A 21,003-nucleotide genomic window follows, 5' to 3' on the forward strand; every position below is an offset into this window, starting at 1 on the left:
TGAGTGTAAGATAATTGTCCAGGCCCAGAGATGTCAGGAAAATGTTTCAGACACAGAACGGTATGTGTAGAAGCTCAGGTGTCTGTCAAATTCCCTCTGGCTGAAGTGACAAAGGGAAGTAGGGTATGAGGCCAGAGAGCATGTCAAGACTAGGTCATGTAGGGTTTCACAGATGCAGGAATTAACCTCATCTGTCACTTGGAAGGGAAGAGGCACAGTTCAATCTGTCCTGTTTCGGACAAGCTTGGAGACACCAGGACAGATAAGGGCTATTGCACTGAGAGGGTATAAGGAGTGCAGGTAGATGCAGAGACAAGGATGGATTTCAGAGAGAATCCTGGGCTTGAGTCAGTGGGGTTTGTTAACCAGAATGAGGATGGAAAGGCAAGAAGTCATGGTTAACTTATGGACTCTGAACTGCCTGTGACCCTACAGATGGAACTTCTCAGGGGTCAAAGGGCTAGAAAAGAATATTCATGTATTCTCGAGCCCTGCCCTTACTATTGCATGAGGATTTCAGAATGGCATCTGCAAAGGTGTGGAAAGGAGCAAATAATTGAGGTGGAATTAAGTTGACAGGTCCAGAATGCCTAGGAGGAGAGCTGAGAGATAAGGTTGGGTGGGTGAGGGCTTGCTTAAGAGGTTCACAGATAAAGGAAAAGCCCTGGGCTAGTGAGATGCTTCCACAGGTAAGGACACTTGCCACCAAACCTGATGACCCAAGTGTGAGCCCCAGGACCCATGTGATGGGAAGAGAACAAACTCCTGCCAATTGTCTTTGACCTAGATGTGCACACTTGTGGACACATAGATGTGCTTAGACATACACAAACTAAATAACTAAATATATAAATGTAATAGCAAAAAAAAATAGCTTTGTATCATGTTAAGATTTTGAACAATTCTTTTCCGGAATTTCTAGACAGGGATTACAATGAATCCCTGTCTATGAAGTTTGAATGAAGTTTGAATCTTACAAAGATCTTGCTGTTGTTAGCATGAAGGATGGGGGTGGGGGGATTCCAGAAGAGAGAAGGTGAATATCAGGCAGGATGGATGAAATGGGAGGAAGGAGAGATTTGTGTGAGATTTCTCAGCTATGACATCACTAGGGAGTTGGCAATAAATGCAGAAGATGAGCTATTCTTGTCAAGGCCAGAGGGCTTTTTCCAACATATCCTTCTTGACATCGATGATGCTTATGGAAGGCCTGAGGGCCTGCAGTAGATGCAGAGACATGGGCCTCCAGGCAGCTGGAAGTTCTGCTCTTACAAAGTGAATGGTAGCGTGCATAGCAGGGCACGCCAGGTGACTGTATATCCTACCCTGTATGCCTGCACTTGATGGGTCTGTGATACAGACACCCTCTGTCCCTTCAGCCCTCTTTCCCACTTATTCAACCTTCTCAGCATGCTGCCCTGGTTGCTCTGACTCTAAGTCAGATAGGAGACTTGGTGATGTAGTGACAGCTTAGCTGTGGGGAGGGCTGTAGCCGATAGGGTTAAAAAAGAACTGGCACAACCTGGCTTGTACTCCTGGCTCAAGGCTAACAGAACTGCTTGCCAGTTCCCACCCAACCTGGTAACATTCCTATCTCCAAGCCTTTATTTTGGGGTAGAGTAGTCATTCGTTCATTCATTCATTCATTTGTTCATTTGTTTGTTACTTGTTTATTTTTAATTTTATTTATTTATTTAATGTATTTACAGGTATTCTGTCTTCATATATGTTTGTGCACTAGGTATATGCCTGGTGCCTATGGAGGCCAGAAGAAGGTGTCAGATCTCCCAACTGATGGTTGTGAGCCACCATGTGGGTACTGGGAACTGAACCTGGGTCCTCTGAGGAGCACCAGTGTTCCTAGCCGTTAGTTATCTCTCCAGCCCTTTATTGTTCATTTGCTTGCTTGCTTGCTTGCTTGCTTGCTTGCTTGCTTGCTTGCTTGCTTGCTTGCTTGCTTGCTTTTGAGGCAGGGTTTCATTACCCAGGCCTGGCTGACCTGGACCTTGCTGTATAGATCAGGCTGACCTCCTCTCTAGTGTGGTGATTCTCCTCTTCCTCCTGAAGGCTAGGAGTGCAGGCTTGTGCCAGGCTCCCAGCTTTTGCTCATCCTGCCCTTCCACCTCCGTGACAGTTCTCTGCCACCTTCTCCCTCCTGCACGTGTTTCCACTCCATACTGTCCATGCATTTACTTGTCACTCTTATTTTCCTTTTCAAGGCTAATGTGGTATCACTGTTCTTTGTGTTCCCTTTGGTTAAAAGCACTCAGAAAACAGGTTTCTTCTCTCAGCCGTATTTGTTTTCTTCAAAGATTTCAAAACAATACTGGTTTGTGTGCACAGATTGTAGGAGGAACACAGCTTCAACAAGTGTAGACAGTAGAATAAACATGGGAAGAGGTAATATACTCCTGTAATCTTGGTGGGTGGAGAGAGGATTGTGGTAGGTTCAAGGCCCATTTGATTTACATAATGAGTTCAGGCTAGCTGGAGCTGCATAGCAAGACTGGCTCACAAGCCCAAGTGAATAAAGTAAACAATGTGTGCACTCCTAATCCAAAAATCCTCAAATTTTGCCAGTCCAGTTCGGCCATGGCAGGGACAGGGTGACATGGTTCCCACCCCTGGAACAGAGCCAGCAGGGCATGGGGCTCCACAAGTGTCCATGGTTACTGTGGATATAAGGCTTGTGTGTGTGTGTGTGTGTGTGTTATATATGGTGTGTGTGTGTTTTATATATATGGTGTGTGTGTATATATATCATATATATAATATATGTATATATAGCATATATTATATACACACACACATATATATGTATGTGTGTGTGTGTCTAATGTCTCAGCAAAATGGCCTTCTGGATGTCCCTCAAGGCTATAGGAAAGAACTCTGAAAACATGAGTTCAAAAATATATAATTTCTCAGCTATGTAAAATGTAAGGATGCAATGTGAACTATATAAGAAGCCTCACAGATCTAAGAGAGTAGAAGCAGCTGCACTATGAACCAGCTTGTCAGAAAAATACAAAGCGAGACAGATTTCTGAGTTCAAGGTCAGCCTGAGAGAATAAATTTAGATCCTGGTATGCTTAGAATGGTAATCTCAGGACAGGATCCCACCCAGCTAAGTTTACAAAAGCAGGCAGATCTCTGAATTTATTTGCAATGCTTGGAAAAAAAAAAAAACACTTTCTATCCTTTTCCTAAGAGTCAAGGGGCTAAGATGATGGAATGATGATTTCTAGGATGGTCAAGAGGGAACCTGGAATAAATGACTGAATTGATATATAAATAAAAGGCTGGGGTTTGGTCTGCATGAGATGAACTAGCAGAGAGTGATAGCAGTTCTATTTTTAGAAGAGCTGAGCTGTCTGGAGATCTCTGGAGAGCAAACACAGCTCTTTTAGAATTTTTTGCTAACAGGATTTCTGATTTGGGTCAGAAAATCCATGGATAGCAAACATGGTTCTTTTAGAATCTTCATAGCTCTTTTAGAATTTTTTCTAACAGGATTTCTGTCCTAGGTCAGAAATACCAAGAATTACTTAGAGAGTTACACAGCTCTTTTAGAATTTTTTTTCTCTAGAACATCCAAGAATTTTTTATAGCAGCTTTTCTGGTTGGAAAATCCATGAGCTAGCCAGAGAGTTTTTTGAAATTTTTTTCTAGCAAGCAAGAGCTGTTTTGAGCAGAAAGCTCTCTAGAGCAGATTAAGCGCCAAGAGCTATCTACAGAGAGCTGTCTAGGGAGCTGCCTGGAACAGAGCTCAGGCCGTTAGCCAGGACCCATCATTTGACTTCAAGTTGTTTGTTCCGCTGCCCTAAAGCAACCCTTCTCTCAGGAACCCCAAAAGTCAAGTAATCCTGACAAGTAAGGAATCCTGACTAGTGTTTAACATGCACAGTATTGTTAGTAGAGCTAATATTTCAGAATAATATGAAAAACTATCCTTGACTTAATTCAATTTCTGTCCAAAATCTGAGATCAACTATAAAACATCTACAGTTACCTTTAAAATATAAAACCGTTTGGTCTCCCAATTTTCATGGTCAACTTTCATGAGCCATGAATCAGGGAAATAGACGAAGGGCTGCTGTTGCTACTCTTAACTGCTCCAATCACAGTCCCAACTTGTGTAACTCCCGAGCTGCTGCTGTGTGGAGGAGATGGCCTACTTTACAAAGAACCGTGAGTCATTACAAGTCTACAACCCTGAATTAGGATCCGGAAGAGCACACACTGGCATAGGATTATAGATGGACCAGCTGACATCCATACCTTTTTATTTTTATCTGTATTCATTTATCTTGTGTATATGATGGGGCACATGAATACCACAGTATATGTATAGAGGTCAGAGCACAATTTGCGGGAGCTAGTCCTCTCTTCCCACCATGTAGGCTCTAGGGATCCAGCTCTGGTCAGCAGACTTGGTGGCGGGTGCCTTTGCTTGATAAGCCGTGTTGCCAGCCATATCTCAACTTTGGACTTAGGAATTATTAAATTTTCTCTCTATTGTTGAATTGAGAAAAGCAATGTAGACAGTGAAACATTACTTGCTTACCTCCAAAAATCAGGGTCTTTTTTTTTTTTAAGATTTATTTATTAATTATATGTAAGTACACTGTAGCTGTCTTCAGACACTCCAGGAGAGGGCACCAGATCTCGTTACGGATGGTTGTGAGCCACCATGTGGTTGCTGGGATTTGAACTCTGGACCTTCGGAAGAGCAGTCGGGTGCTCTTACCCACTGAGCCATCTCACCAGCCCCAAATCAGGGTCTTTATGAACAGAAGCACTCAGGAGCAATTTTGGTAAGGTTTTCTTTTTAAATGGTTCTTATAAATCAATTCTGGCCCTGATGTAATGGTTCTTTAAAATATAAGTGCCCAGACACAGAAATGTTTCCATTTACAAAGGAAGTCAGTGTACTCTGCAGGTTAAGGATAAGTACAAGTTTTGACAGCCCACACCCAGTTTCTACCCTGAATGCTCACGGTTTCTTAAGCCGTGCTTCCCAACTTTCCCATACTTTATTTTACTATCTGTGAAATGGAAGCAACCATGGTTTTTGCCCCAAAGGTGTGGAGTATCTGAGCGAGAGCAGTGCCAGCCACGCAGTAAATATTCAGCTGATGTAGACAGTTTGTTATGTGTTTTTTATGTTGTGCTCAAATGCACATCTACTTGGGTGGCAAAAATAGAAATATCGCCGGGCGTGGTGGCGCACGCCTTTAATCCCAGCACTCGGGAGGCAGAGGCAGGTGGATTTCTGAGTTCGAGGCCAGCCTGGTCTACAAAGTGAGTGCCAGGACAGCCAGGACTACACAGAGAAACCCTGTCTCGAAAAACCAAAAAAAAAAAAAAAAAGAAATATCAGCTTTAAATAATAGCAGGAAAAGTTTTCTGAAATGCAGCTCAGTGATGCACTAACCAAGAGGCGTCCTTCTATGGAGCATTAGAAGTCCATCTCATTCTTCTTGATATTGTCATGTAACAGTAAATGTGCTATTGGCTATGTAGAGGGCAAATGTGCTACTGTGCTATCAGCCTCTTCAAAGAAACTATTTCAATGTCTTTCCACAGGTGCGATGAGCGTGTAAGACCTTCAGCGTCTGTGAGGGGGACAGCTGCGGTAAGTAGCTGGGGAGCCAAAGGTGACTCTGAAAACCTCAGCATCTGTATCATCTAGCCCTGGCTACCTGGTGAGCAGAATTCTCCTGGCTCCTCTTCAAAGTTATGTTAGAAGTTCCCATTTCTCCCAAAGAGCCCAAGGTCCCTGGATGGTAGATTTCCAGCTGGCTCTGCCACAGGTAGCCTCATATCCTAGCCTCTGCAGGAAGCAGAAACCATTGTATCTCCACCACGCTAGAGCTGGCACGAGCCATCAGCCACTGTCACTGTCACTCCTACAGCACTAAACAGGTGGGTGGGGGAAGAGGCATGGGGCAAGCCATAGCTACAGTTTATAACCAAGTGGGTGTTAACTGGATCCTTTCTGAGTATGGACAAAGTGGTTTCAAAGTGGAAACCACTGAAATATGACGTGTGTGTGACTGAAGGAGGAGCTTGACCAAAGGCAGAAATCAACTATTTTTATTTTAATGATTTTATGCATGTATGTGTTTTTGCTGTGAGTGCAAGTTGGTTATCTGTGCACCACTTGCAAGCAGTGCCCTCAGAGTCCAGAAGAGGGGGGGTCATATCCCTACAACTGGAGCCAACATGGGGTCAGGGGATGATCAACCTGGGTGCACTTAACCCCTGAGCCATTGTTCCAGTTCCAAAGGCTAAAATTCCAATTGTCCACTGTACACAGCACTATGTTCCTATATTCTTCAAGGCTGAGAATCCAACATTTTCTATTTTTGCTTTTTTGAGGTCATAACTTCTGTTTTGTGTACCCCTACAACTTTTCTATATAGATTATGATTTGTAAATAAAAGGTAGGCTTTTGAGGGGGCTGCTGAGAATGTAGAAAGATGGCAGAAGCAATTGTGGAAGCACTGTAGCCTAAGCACTGGTATGCCCACTCCCTACAAAAAGTACGAGTGGAGTAGTAAGGAGTGCTGAGGAGGACCTCAGCAGCGGTTCTCTGTAGTACAAAGTGGACTCTCCTCCCAAGTACTGAAATTATTTTCTGGATAATTATTCTAAACATTTGGGGCTACAGAGACAGCTCTGTCAATAAAGCCTTTGTTTTCCAAGCCTAAGGACATGAGTGTTATCTGCAGAACTTGCTAAAAAAACATAAACCAAAAACAAAACTGGGTGCCAGGCAGTTGGCTTTGGCTTAATGGGTAAAGCGTAAAGCACTTGCCACACAAGCCTGATAACCTAAATTTGGATTCCCCAGAACCCAGGTAAACACCAGACAGCATAGCATAAAAACACAAAGGGCTGTAATCCCGGCACACCCCTTTCCTGGGAGATGGGAGGCAAAGATAAGACAATTATCCACGGCTCACTCAGTAACTCCTGGGTCAGCTCATCTGAAATACTCAACTATGGACAAGAGAGACCCTGTCTCAAACGGAATAGGAGCCGAGGATGGCTCTCAGGGTTGTCCTCAGGCCCCACATGTGCACTGTGGCATGTGTGCTCCCACGCTCACACAAAGCCATGTGTGGTGTGTACACTGGTCATCCCAGCGCTGTGTAGATGGAGATGGGTGCATCCCCGGGGCACACTGGCCAGCCAGCCTTGTCTACTCGGCAAGTTCCAGAGCAAGAAGAGAAGCAAGCTTAAAGTGTGTGTGTTGGGAGGTGAGGGGGGATCTATTTTTAAAAATTAAAAGTGGCCGGGCGCTGTGGCACACGCCTTTAATCCCAGCACTCGGGAGGCAGAGGCAGGCAGATTTCTGAGTTCGAGACCAGCCTGGTCTACAAAGTGAGTTCCAGGACAGCCAGGGTTATAAAGAGAAACCCTGCCTTGAAAAAGGATTTTTTAAAAAATCACTCTGGTTGCCATATTTAATGAACTATTTCACAGCTCTTAACATGTAAAGGACTTGCCAGTGAGTCTGAGAGTGGCTCCCGAGCCCACCAGTGACCAGAGGAAAAGAATGGATGTTCCCCCTAAAGCCAGAGCTATGTATGTCATGTGGGGAGTTGATGGTGGTGCCACAGGGATTCTTGGCCGGATCTGAGGGGATGAATGTCCCACCACTTCACTGGCAGCTGGTCAGGAATGATATAAAAGGATGTTAGTATTTTGTGTGCAGTTTACTGCATGATCGAACAACCCTCCTCTGACAAGAGATGGCAGTCACTATTTAAACATTTGCACAATTTAAAGAAACAAATCACTTCAGAAACACCAAATGATTTGGCATTAGATGGAAACTTAGAGATCACCCAGCCCGGGAGTCCTCAGACTCCAACACGGATAGGAACCATGCTCTGTGAGGGTGTTGGCCAGTATACTGCAGGATTTGTAACAGTGCCTCGCCTCTGCCTAAAGGATGCCAGGATCTCTCCTCTATCCATTTATGAGATTGCCAGCTGTTCCCAGTGGAACATGTAGCTTCCAGTTAAGAACAAGTTCCTGACAAGAGATTTTTTTAGATTCTTCTAAAGTTAAAGTCCACCTTCAGGGACAGAGATGTCACTCAGTTGATAGAGTGCTTGCCTGAGTTCAGCAAGGCTAGCCTGGGCTATATGAGACCATATCTCACAACACACACACATACACACACACATGAACACTTGCATGTGCATACACCAGACAAACCCACTGTGTGTTGATATATGCCTGTAATTCCATCACATGGGAGAGTCAGAAGTTCACAGCAGCCTCTGCTACATAGCAAGTTCAAGGCTAGCCCAAGCTACATGAGACCCATCTCAGGGGAAAAGAAGAAAAAGGAGGAGGAGGAGGAGGAGGAGGAGGAGGAGATGACACAGAAATCTGACTTGAACCAGCTAGTTGCTCTTACTTTCCCTGAACACATTCTAGCTTAGCTTACTGCAGCCAGCACTGTGTCTGGAGGGACACACCTCCAACGTGAGACTTAAAATGTAGATAGCATCTCATTTCTCTCTGCCTATCCCTGCCTGGTATAGCCTGTGTGTCCAGAACCAGAAAGCCGAAATGAATACGTGATTTTAAGCCACAGGGCCCAGAACACATTGCTGAATGTGATCTCTGCCAGAGATCAGACACAGAACAAATCCGGGAGCACCTTCTAATTTAATTTGTTGACTTTGCCAAGGCATTTGATCGCATCAGGCAGTGTGGGTTCCTGCTCCCTCAGCCGCCCTGCAGGTTTGGCCACCCTAGGAAGTTCTCAAGTGTTCGAAGGTTACACTCTGGCAGGAGCTGTGTTTGTTTAGTTATGTCAACACTGCAGACAGTATCAGGAGAGGGCATTGAAGTTGTGTAAAAGGCCTTGTTTATTCAGTGGCTTTTATGTTCCCCGTTTCCTGAGAGCCAGCATCTAAAAACGCTGGTGTCATACAGATCCTATTGGGCAGCTGCCTAGCTCATGAGGTCTCAGGTGTTCTCCAGAAAATTCTCCATAACCCCAAAGCACAGCAAGAGTAGGCAGGAAAGACTTGCTAGTGCCCAACCCATTCTCAGTAGTCCCCAGCTATTAAGTCAGCTCGTCTTCTCAGCAGTCCAGACAGGAAGCACTGCTTTCTATTGTCCTTAGTTTCATTTTACCAACAAGTCACTACAGCACAAGAAGATTAAGTAATTCCACCCAGAGACGTGCAGACCAGTGGTACTCAACCTTCCTAGTGCTGCCACCCTTTAAGACAGCCCCTCATGTTGTGGTGACCCCCCAACCCAAAATTATTTTTGTTGCTACTTCATAACTGTAATTTTGCCACTGTTATGAATTATAATGTAAATATCTAATATGCAAGATATATGATTGATGTTTGATCCCTGGTCCCAAGGGATCATGATCCACAGGTTGAGAACTTCTGATGCAGACATTCCTGGGGAGAGTCAGGCCTCCATTGTGTGACATTTATAAATAACCACTATGCTGACCTCCCTCCAGCAGGCTTTTCAGGGTCCTAATAGAAAACACTTTTTTTCTTCTTATTTTTCCACCTCAAGACACGGTTTATCTGTGTATTCACGCTGTCCTGGAACTCATTCTGTAAACAAGGTTGGCCTCAAACTCAGAGATCTGCCTGCTTCTGCCTCCTGAAAATGGAAAATTTTTTTTCATTAACTCAGTTATGCTATCATTTTTACTTTTCTCTGTGCTTTTCTGTGTTGGCATGCCATAAGTCAGTTCATAACTAGATGCAAAGTGTCACTCCTCTCAGAAGGGCAGGGCGTGTTTAAGGCAAGGTTCCTCCTTCCAGATGTGTTGTCACGTATGTATATGCATTACATGTGCTGTCATGTATGTGTATGCATTACATGTGTTGTCACATATGTGTATGCATTAGCGAAAGTTGCACTGGAAAGATCAGAGTTTGAGATCAGGTCAGATGAGTGTGAATAGCCACCATCGCCATATGTCACTCATGTGATGTCAGGATGACATTTACCTGAAATTTTGTTTTATCTCCAAAGTGGGGGTAATAAATCCTTAACTAGGCCACAAATTTGTTCTAAGAATATAAGGAGAAAAGATAGAAGTGTAGTATTTAAAGGGTAACTGAGGGTAACTGAAGACTGTCAAAATGGTCGCCACAGAGCCCGAAAACCTCAGTTTTATCCCTGGAACCCACATGGAAAATGAGAGACCTAATTCCTGCAAGTTGTCCTCTGACCTCCACAACCATGCCATGGAATGCATACCCTCGAATAAATAAATAGTTTTAAAGGTTTATTTACTTTTATTTTATGTCTAATTGTTTTTTCCTGCATGCATGTCTGTATACCACAGGTATGCAGTACCCACAGAGGTGAGACAGTGTTGGATCCCCTGGAACTGGAATTTTAGACAGTTATTAGTAGCCATGTGGGTACTGGGAATTGAACCCAGGTCTTCTGAAAGTTTAGCCAGTGCTCCTAACCACTGAGTCGTCTCTCTAGCCCTATAATATCTTTTTAAATGAATGAGTAATTTTTAAAATATAAGAATGTTGGTAGCAAATGAGAAAAACAAAAACAGATGTATTAGCTGGGCTAGGGAGGCGGCTCAGGGGGAAGCACACTTGTGTGCAAGCATGAGGACCTGAGTTCGAACCCTCAGCTCCTACATATGCTCCAGCTTACAAAGACAGGTGGCACTGGCACTCAGGAAGCAGAGGCAGGCAGATCTCTGAGTGTGGGGTCAGCCTGGTCTACAGAGGGAGTTCCGGGACAGCCAGAGCTACACAGAGAAATCCTGTCTTGAAAAACAAAAAACTTGAAAAAATAAAAAGGTGCCATATTACATCCGGGTAACACCAGCACCAGGAGGTGGAAACAAGAGGATCATGGGAGCCCACTAGCCAGCCAGTGGTTTGAAAATGATGAGCGTCAGAGGCAGTGGCAAACCCTGTCACGGGAATAATGTGGAATGTGATAAAGGAAGGCAAGACATCCTCCTCTGACTTCAGTATGTGCACACAGGGTGCATGTACCTGCACACACATACACATAACAGACACACACCATACTACCACTCCCACACACAAATTTTTAAAACATGGTTTAGAGAAGTCCAGAAGGCGAGACTATTACCACGGCAGGAGAGTACCTTGCATTTGGCATTAATCAGCCCTTGCAGACGATGTATTCTGTTGATGCTCACAATACAAATAAGAAGGCACGGCTTTAATCGTTCCCTTTGGAAGTTCGCCACCTCCAGGGCCTGACTCATCTGTCTTTGGATCCTTGGTTTCCTTAATCAGAGAGGAGCGAGGTCTCTAGTAGGTAGGAAGAAGAGAAAGCTAGTGGCAGAGTGAAAATAAAAAGAATCCAAACCTTGGATGTGATGCTGTAATGTGTGATGTTGTGTAAATGTAATATTAGGCAATGTATTATTTTTGCAGTGTAATGTGCAATATTATAATGTGTGTAAATGCAATAACAAAAGAGTACGAAAAGTACAGTGGGAATGACTTCTGCTTGCAGGGTTGAGGACAGAAAGCAGTAACACAGGACCTGCACTTAGAAGGCTGAGCAGCCATTGCCAAGGACCAGCCTCAGCTTAGGGAGGAGCCCCTGAGGAAAGGATGTTTGGGAGTGGCAAAGGAACAACTTGAATTCAAATGTGGGTGCAAGCTGACAGCTCTGTGTTCTGCTTGAGCTGGCTCTCTAGACTGCTGTGTAGATAGCTCAGCTCTTATAGACCAAAGCCCAGTCTTTTATTTACATATCAATTCAAATCATTATCCCAGGTTCTCTTTTGATTATCTTATGAATCAGCATTTTATGACTTTGCCCTCTTGATTCTTTTTTTTTTTTTTAGACTTTGTGTCTCACAGTTATACTGCATATCTATTGAAACTGCTTCTTATTTATTAGATATTTTCTTCATTTACATTTCAAATGCTATCCCGAAAGTCCCCTATACCCTCACCCCACTTGCTCCCCAACTCATCCACTCCCTTTTCCTGGCCCTGGCATTCCCCTGTACTTGGGCATATAATCTTCAAAAGACCAAGGGCCTCTCCTCCCATTGATGGCTGACTAGGCCATCTTCTGCTACTTCTGTTAGTTTCAATGTGTCTCTGTTTAGTTTCTGTTTCCAGGATCTGTCCATTGATGAAAGTGGGCTGTTGAAGTCTCCCACTATTATTGTGTGAGGTATAATGTGTGCTTTGAGCTTTACTAAAGTTTCTTTAATGAATGTGGCTGCCCTTGCATTTGGAGCATAGATATTCAGATTTGAGAGTTCATCTTGGTAGATTTTACCTTTGATGAGTATGAAGTGCCCCTCCTTATCTTTTTTATTTAATAACTTTGGGTTGGAAGTCAATTTTATTCGATATTAGAATGGCTACTCCAGCTTGTTTCTTTGGACTGTTTGCTTGAAAAAATGTTTTCCAGCTTTTTACTCTGAGGTAGTGTCTGTCTTTGTCCCTGAGGTGGGTTTCCTGTAAGCAGCAAAATGTTGGGTCCTGTTTGTGTAGCCAGTCTGTTAGTCTATGTCTTTTTATTGGGGAATTGAGTTCATTGATAATATTAAGAGATATTAAGGAAAAGTAATTGTTGCTTCCTGTTATTTTTGTTGATAGAGTTCAGATTCTGTTCTTGCGGCTGTCTTCTTTTAGGTTTGTTGAAGGATTACTTTCTTGCTTTATCTAGGGTGTAATTTCCCTCCTTGTGTTGGAGTTTTCCCTTTATTATCCTGAAAGGCTGAATTCATGGAAAGATATTGTGTGAATTTGGTTTTGTCATGGAATACTTTGGTTTCTCCATCTATGGTCATTGAGAGTTTTGCTGGGTACAGTAACCTGGGCTGGCATTTGTGTTCTCTTAGGGTCTGTATAAAGTCTGTCCAGGATCGTCTGGCTTTCATAGTCTCTGGTGAGAAGTCTGGNGTAATTCTAATAGGCCTGCCTTTGTATGTTACTTGACCTTTTTCCCTTACTGCTTTTAATATTCTATCTTTATTTAGTGCATTTGTTGTTCTGATTATTATGTGTCGGGAGGAATTTCTTTTTTGGGTCAAGTCTATTTGTTCTGTAGGCTTTTCGTATGTTCATGGGCATCTCTTTCTTTAGGTTAGGGAAGTTTTATTCTATAATTTTGTTGAAGATATTTACTGGCCCTTTAAGTTGAAAATCTTCATTCTCATCTAAACCTATTATCCTTAGGTTTGGTCTGTGTCCTGGATTTCCTCCATGTTTCAAGTTAGGATCTTTTTGCATTTTGCATTTTCTTTGATTGTTGTGTCCATGTTCTCTATGGAATCTTCTGCACCTGAGATTCTCTCTTCCATCTCTTGTATTTTGTTGCTGATGTTCGCATCTATGGTTCCTGATTTCTTTCCTAGGGTTTCTATCTCCAGAGTTGTCTCACTTTGGGTTTTCTTTATTGTTTCTACTTCCATTTTTAGATCTTGGATGGTTTTGTTCAATTCCATCACCTGTTTGGTTGTGTTTTCCTATAATTCTTTAAGGGATTTTTGTGCTTCCTCTTTAAGTACTTCTACCTGTTGAGCAGTGCTCTCCTTTATTTCTTTAAGTGAGTTATTAATGCCCTTCTTAAAATCCTATACCAGCATCATGAGATGTGATTTTAAATCCAAATCTTGCTTTTCATGTGTGTTGGGGTATCCAGGACTCGTTGAGGTAGGAGTGCTGGGTTCTGATGATGCTGAGTGGTCTTGGTTTCTGTTAGTAAGATTCTTACGTTTGCCTTTCGCCATCTGGTAATCTCCGGTGTTAGATGTTCTAGCTATCTCTGGCTGGAGCTTGTTCCTCCTGTGATTCTGTTAGCATCTGTCAGCACTCCTGGGAGTCCAACTCTTTCCTGAGTCCCAGTGGTCAGAATACTCACTGCAGGCAAGCTCTCCTGATGCAGGGAAGGTGCACAGAGGTCTGGAGCTCAGCTCTGCCTCCTGGCTGAAGATGAAGGCCAGAGGGACCCTGTCCAAGAAGCTCTGTGGCTTCTGCGGCCCACACAGTCCCCTGTGTGGACTGGTCTCTGAGAGACCCGGGATACAAGATGGCACTGTCACCTGAGTCCCGGGGTCAGAGCCCTCTCTGGAGGCCGACTTTCCTCAGTGATCCTAAGATCCTTCGTGTGCTAGAGCTCCTGTGGCGTGGAGAGTCCTCTGGGGACCATGGGACTGTCCAGCGAGTTTGCACCCAAGATGGCCCAGGGCTGGCGCCAACCAGAATGTTGGCCTCTTGATTCTTAAAAGAGACATCAAGTACAATTTTTTTTAATACAGGGTTTTTTTTTTTTTAAAAAGATCTTATTCATTCATTTTATGAATATGAGTACACTGTAGCTATCTTCAGATACACCAGAAGAGGGCATTGGATCCCATTACAGATGGTTGTGAGCCACCATGTGGTTGCTGGGAATTGAACTCAGGACCTCTGGAAGAGCAGTCAGTGTTCTTAACGTTTGAACCATCTCTCTAGCCCAAGTACATTTTTTTTAATATAGAAAATGAACTCAGATATCTGTCTGGCTTTATAAGCACAAACAATAAGGTTAGCTGGGTGGGTTCCCATACCAGGATTACCAGTCCCACTATACCTGGACTTAAACTCACTCTGTCTCAGGCTGGCCTTGAACTCAGGAATCTACCTGCCTTTGTATCTTTCTGACAAGGTGGCTCATTAGTGCAGTTACCTTTGTTTTTTTAGGTCCATGAAGCCCCTCATAGAAGTAATAGTGCATCCTTATATTTTGCATAGTTGAGAAATTAGACATTCTTGAACTCATGTTTTCAGAGTTCTTTCCTACAGCTTTAAGAACTATCTTGAAGGGCTCAGCAGTTAAGAGCACTGATTGCTCTTCTGGAGGTCCTGAGTTCAATTCCCAGCAACCACATGATGGCTCACAACCACCTGTAATGGGATCTGATGCCCTATTCTGGTGTGTCTGAAGACAGCTACCATGTACTCATATAAGTAACAAATAAATAAATCTTAAAAAAAAAAAAAAAAAAAAAAAAAAAAAAACGTCTTAAAGGACACAGCACTTACCATTTGCTGAAGAACACATTCTTATCTCCCATACTCATGCTGTTTCTAATTATCATGTAGTCACTAACCTTAACAGGGAGAGCATTCCTCAAAGGAGGAACATGAAAATATGTGCATTATTATACAAGCAAGCCCCATGACTGCAGCAACTCTTAACCCTTGTGGAGAATTTACATCCTGCTGGGTCTGCTCCAGGGGCAGGAAACTATGTCGTGATGTCCCTTCCACGGCCATGCAGGACACAGCAAGCTGTTTCAAAAAGAAAACATTGAAAAAGAGTAAAACATGAAGAACACAGGGAAAAGGGTCTAGAAGTCTATGATATTTAGGGCCTTGCGTATGTCAGACCTTGGAGCACAGGGAAGCTGTGCAAAGAAGGAAAGGCTTATACCAAAGTTGGAAAAGGGCCCTTACATGATTTTAATGCAAAGAGGTGTTTGAACCTCATTTTCCAAGTCAGGGATGGGAAATAGACTTCTTGTTTTATGGTGATTCTGCAGCATTGGAGGGAAGAGTGAGCCTCAGCTGAAGATCCATGTCTGATCTGGGTCACAAAGCATGAGATACTCTCACAGTGCTATGAGGCCTGTGTTTAGCTGGAGAAAACCCCTATTACTGGATACAGCATTCTGATAGACCAAGAACTATGGGATTCTGCTAGGAGCAGTGAGATTCAGTGTGAGTTCTAAAAGCCAACATCCTGGGAATTAATCCTCTCTCCACATCCACTGGGATCTAAGCAAATGGCATGGCCTCTTAAAACTTCAGTTTCCTGAAGGTGGGGATGATATCAGTACCAAGATTAATAAAATACTCAAAGTCTTTAATGTAACAACTTTGATAATCTGCATTTACTTGTTTCTGGTAAGAAAACAACTTGTGATAACATCTCATATACTGCTTAGTTAAAAGAGTCTGTAGAGCCGAGATGATGTTCTGTCTTCCTCATGCCTATATCAACCTCTGATCAGCTGTAGAGCTAAAGCTGCATGTTAGTGAAATCATGTTTTGTTTTTGTTTGTTTGTTTGTTTGCTTGTTTGCTGTTGTGGATGTTAGCCATTCAGTTCACATATCTCTATTCGAGAAGTATCTGGATATGTTGGGTGTATAGGGTTGGTCTTAAACAAAAGAGCCTGGGTCCCTAGATAGAAGGATCTTCCAACATACAGATATTCGCCTCTCACTTGAGCCCCAGTGCATGAATTTTCCACTTCATTATAAATGTTTCCTATGCAAAATTGAGATCCAAGAGGCCACAGGCATGTACTCTGGTATGCACGGAGGAAATCTGAAGTTTGTTTGGGTGTTAAGTGCATCCTAGTGGTGGCACATGCCTTTAACTTAATCCCAGCATTCAGAAGGCAGAGACAGGTAGATCTCTGTGAGTTCAAGGCCAGCCTGGTTTACAGAGGGAGTTCCATGGTGGCCAAAGCTACACAGAGAAATCCTATCTCAAAAAAAAAAAAAAAAAAAGAGAGAAAAAGACAGAGACAGACAGACAGACAGAATCATCCTTGGTGATTTTTATCTAATAAGTTCTTTGTGTACCAACTACCAAAACTATAGATTTTGGAATGATGAATTTTATAACATCTATAAGTTGTTAATAAAATGGAGAGTTGAACCAGTGTTGTAGTACACACCTCTAATTATTTGAGAAACTGAGGCAGTAAAATTTTCTGTGATGTCAAGGCCAGCTTGGTGGGGTACCAAGTGAGCTCCAATCCATTCTGGGCTACAAAGTAAGACCTTGTCTCAAAACAGTGAAACAAAACTAGAAGACAGACGAGGCCTGGAAGAATGGGAATGAGAAGCATCTTCATTGTCTAGGGATAAAAGAACAAACTTAAAAATTTTTTTTCAAGGGCTGGTGAGATGGCCCAGTGGTTAAGAGCACTGCTCTTCCAAAGGTCCTGAGTTCAAATCCCAGCACCCACATGGTGGCTCACAACCATCTGTAATGAGATCTGATGCCCTCTTCTGGTGCATCTGAAGACAGCTACAGTGTACTTAAATATAATATCAAATAAATCTTTTTCAAAAAACGAAAAAGAAAACAGTTGTAAAAATTTTTTTTCAAGTGGTTAACTTTCAGTTTTCATATCTCTAATGGGTATCTATAATCAAAGTTTATTTGTTTACCTTAGATTTTTATATTTGTGTGACAGATTACATTCAATAATGAATAAATTATCTTGGGAGTGTTGTTTCTTTATTGATAAGCCCCCTTTGTGAGAATTCACTTATGCCCATAGGGCTACAAACACAAGTCAATGAAAGCTTGGCAGGCTTCTGGGGCAAACTAGGGAGGTGTGGGGTGTAAAGGAACCTGGACTCTTAGCTAGGGCCTTGTCAAGGTGAGACCTCTGGCTTCCGACTTCATAGATAAGATGAGATATGAGGTAGAAAGGAGACACTAAGGGAGCCAAGTGCTCAAAAGGCACAGACGGACTAGATAGCAGGGTGACCTTCGAATAAAGAGGAAAGGACCAGAGCTGCCAGACTTGCTCAGGAATCAAACCCTGGCAGGACAAACTGAGGCAGGAGGCAAGACTGACAGCCAGTTTGCCAATGGAAATGCAGGAGGAGTTGTGGCACCTAAAGTGAAGGTGGGCAGGGCAATCCCCCCAAGGTTATAAACCAACTCAAGCTTCAAAGTAGGCCAGTGACTGAGTTTGATATCAACACGAACACTGGCTAGGTTTTGTTTTTTAACAGAATACAACTTTAGCTTTTTATCTGTCTCCTAGATCCTTTAAAAATAACAGTCATTTAAAAAGATAAGCAAGATCTTACCATTCAATACTTCATTTAAGAATTACTAAATCTGCTCACAGCTGTGTGTGAGGGTTCGCCAGTCTTGTTTTTTTTTTGTTTTTTTTTTTTTGTTTGTTTGTTTGTTTGTTTTGTTTTGTTTTTTTTCCGAGACACGGTTTCTCTGTGTAGCCCTGGCTGTCGTGGAACTCACTCTGTAGACCAGGCTGGCCTCAAACTCAGAAATCCATCTGCCTCTGCCTCCCGGGTGCTGGGATTAAAGTCATGGGCAACCACGCCCGGCTTCTACTGTTCTTCCTCTAAAAATATAATTTGTTTTCAAACTCCTCATGAGTGTGCTGAGTTCTGGTACGGCACGCCCATACTTTATTTTTCCTGTCCCCTCCTTGCCTCTGCCCTCTGGTCCCTTTCCTCCCTTCCATTTTCATGTCACATGTGTGTGATCACTTTCCTTGTGTTTATTCTCTGTCCTGTCGATCTGAATGACCTCTAGATGGGAACGCTGTCCTTTTTGAAGCCCTCTGAGCTCACAAAACTTAAGGTCCACCTGGATGGCTGCTAAGATACTCTTAATAGAAAATGCACAGTCAGGAAATCCAAAGTCCTAGCCATTATCGCCATGGAGCCAATACTCCCAACTTGAGAAAGGTTAATTATCTGACTGCCAGGAATCACTCTCCTACCATAAGGCCTGTTTAATTCTGAAAGAGTCTCAGTGTCTCCCTGAACATTGTTATTATAAGAATTAACATACATTGAATTATGTATAAGGGATTATACATAAGAATGTGTGTGTAGGATAGTGTATGTATGTGTGAAGGGGAGTGTGCATGAGTATACATAGGGGCATGTGTGAATGGGGGTATGTTTAGGGGAACATGCCTAGGTGAGTATGTATAGGGGAGTATGAATATGAGGATATATATATAAGGGAATATATGCATATGAATATGTGTGTAGGATAATGTATGCATGAATATATACCTAGGGAGGCATGCATATGAGGCTATGTGTACATGTGGTGTTCATGATCCACTGTAAACAGCAAAAATAAGGGAACACTAAACTGAGAAACAAGTGTTGGCAAAATTGATCAGTTATTCTTAGACTAGAACTATTAGCATTCTGGGAGAACATGCGCATACTTTAGCTAGAGAAAATGTAAAAATAATCTCTCTTTTTTTTTCATTTTAAAATCAACAGGCAAATATATACAATTCACCTGTTGGGAACCAACCAGTTGCCAGTGTGTTTGTCCCTAAGCCAGCCATCATGAGGGAGGAGAGCGGTATGCCTCCGCCCTGGGACGCTTCCCTGCTGGAGAGTGAGTTTTTCCAAGGTAAGCCCGTGCATCAGTGCTCCTTGGTAACTCCGGGAACTAGAGAGGCAAATACTAACTGTAGTTGGTACTACACACTCTAAACAAGTCAAGGCCTGGGCTTGCTTCCTTCATCTGAGGAGGATTCCATTCTATGTTATGAACCCAGATCTTGGATCTTATGGTTAAATATAAATCTAAGCCAATAATCTGAGATCAAAGAATGACAGACATATAGACTGGTAATAATGTTTAATATTTTACCTTGGGTCAAAAAGAAACACATCTAAGCTTGCTCTTAAAAGGATCTTCCTGATTAGGGCATAAATGCACTGTGATAAAATCCTGTCGTCATTAAACAGTTCACTGAACTAACTTAGATCCCAGAAGTACATGATGCACATGAATCTTATAATTGATACCGTAGTTCACCTTACATGTGTTATCCTGGGTCACAATCGGCCTGGCTATTAGGAAAGTTTGGTCCATGGTTATTCAGCAGTGTTACGGTGAGGAAACATAGTCAATCGCTTTGCGCTGAAACAGAACCAGTGGTGGTCACTCGCGAGAGCCGAACTCTCGGCTCTGTCTAGGAACACTCTGGCCAAGATGGGCAAGGACCAGGGGAAAGTCTAATCCAAATGAAGCTTTGCTTGAAGAAGAATGATCCCGGCACACGTCTCTGAAACTAAGTTAGGAGAAAGAGCACTAATTTCTCTGGCCTCTTGAGTAGTAAGAAAAATAGTCACATGAATGTGACTTTCTGAACACCTTTGAGTCGGTGAGTTTGAGCCGGGCGTGGTGGCGCATGCCTTTAATCCCAGCACTCGAGAGGCAGAGGCAGGTGGGTTTCTGAGTTCGAGGCCAGCCCGGTCTACAAAGTGAGTTCCAAGACAGCCAGGGCTATACAGAGAAACCCTGTCTCGAAAAACTAAAAAAAAAAAAAAAAAGAATAGTGGCTCCTCCTGGGTACGATCTTTTGTGTTTTCTATTCTAAATGTAATTTGCTTTGTAGTTGACATAGGCTTTACTGTGTGGAGGGGCATAAACAGCTCTAAGAGGAGAGATTCTTATCATTTGTTTTGAAGGCAGATTTCATTCACTCTATAGAGTTGTTTTTTTTTTTTTCTTTGTCTCTTTGTCTCTTTTTCACCATTATAATCTGGCATCGTTTCATACTCTTATTGTGGATTGTTTCAGTGACTCGGAATCAAATGGCTTTTCCCTGAGACTGCTTTGCTCCTACGATCTTAGTGATCAAGATGAACTCTGCTGGCCTTGACGGCTCAGGAGCATTTACAGACAAGTCCCGAACAGAAGGGAAAAGATCCCTCTAGTGCCTGCTCTGATGTGATTGGCACATTGCTTGTACATCCATACACTCAGATGCTGACACGCCTTGCTTTTCAGGATTCATTAGGTTGAAAAAAAAAAAAAACCCACTAAATAGGAAGTAATATAACTAAAGTGAGTCCTTAACAGAAGAAGGAAAGGCTTCTGTAGACGCTGAGCTGCAGCACTTTGAATAATACTTATTTCTGTGTCTGATCTGATTTTTATTAGGGAGTATTTCACCAATAAATGCACAACTGATTTGTATTTATCATAAAATATGTACACTAATATGTCTGTTATAAGGCAAAGTCTTAGAAAAATATAAACACTTTAAAGAGTGCATTTATCCCCATCAAAATTCCAACTCAATTCTTCAAGGAATTAGAAGGGGCAATCTGCAAATTCATCTAGAACAACAAAAAACCAGGATAGCAAAAACTCTTCTCAAGGATAAAAGAACCTCTGGTGGAATCACCATGCCTGACCTAAAGCTGTACTACAGAGCAATT

The 21,003-nt window shown here is 42.7% G+C and overlaps 1 protein-coding gene across 3 annotated transcripts in view; it reads left to right on the top strand.

Moving 5' to 3' along the window:
- Nucleotides 1–21,003, top strand: part of Exph5 (exophilin 5) — an 81,029-nt gene that overhangs the window by 46,082 nt on the left and 13,944 nt on the right. For 2 of the 3 annotated variants that reach the window (XM_021172238.2, XM_029481705.1), the window contains 2 exons: nt 5,587–5,635; nt 19,045–19,180. In XM_021172238.2, coding sequence (XP_021027897.1) covers nt 5,587–5,635; nt 19,045–19,180 — 185 coding nt within the window. The other variant, XM_029481706.1, reaches the window with a different exon arrangement.

This window comes from Mus caroli, chromosome 9 (genome assembly GCF_900094665.2).
Source record: "Mus caroli chromosome 9, CAROLI_EIJ_v1.1, whole genome shotgun sequence".
Taxonomy (NCBI): Eukaryota; Metazoa; Chordata; class Mammalia; order Rodentia; family Muridae; genus Mus; species Mus caroli.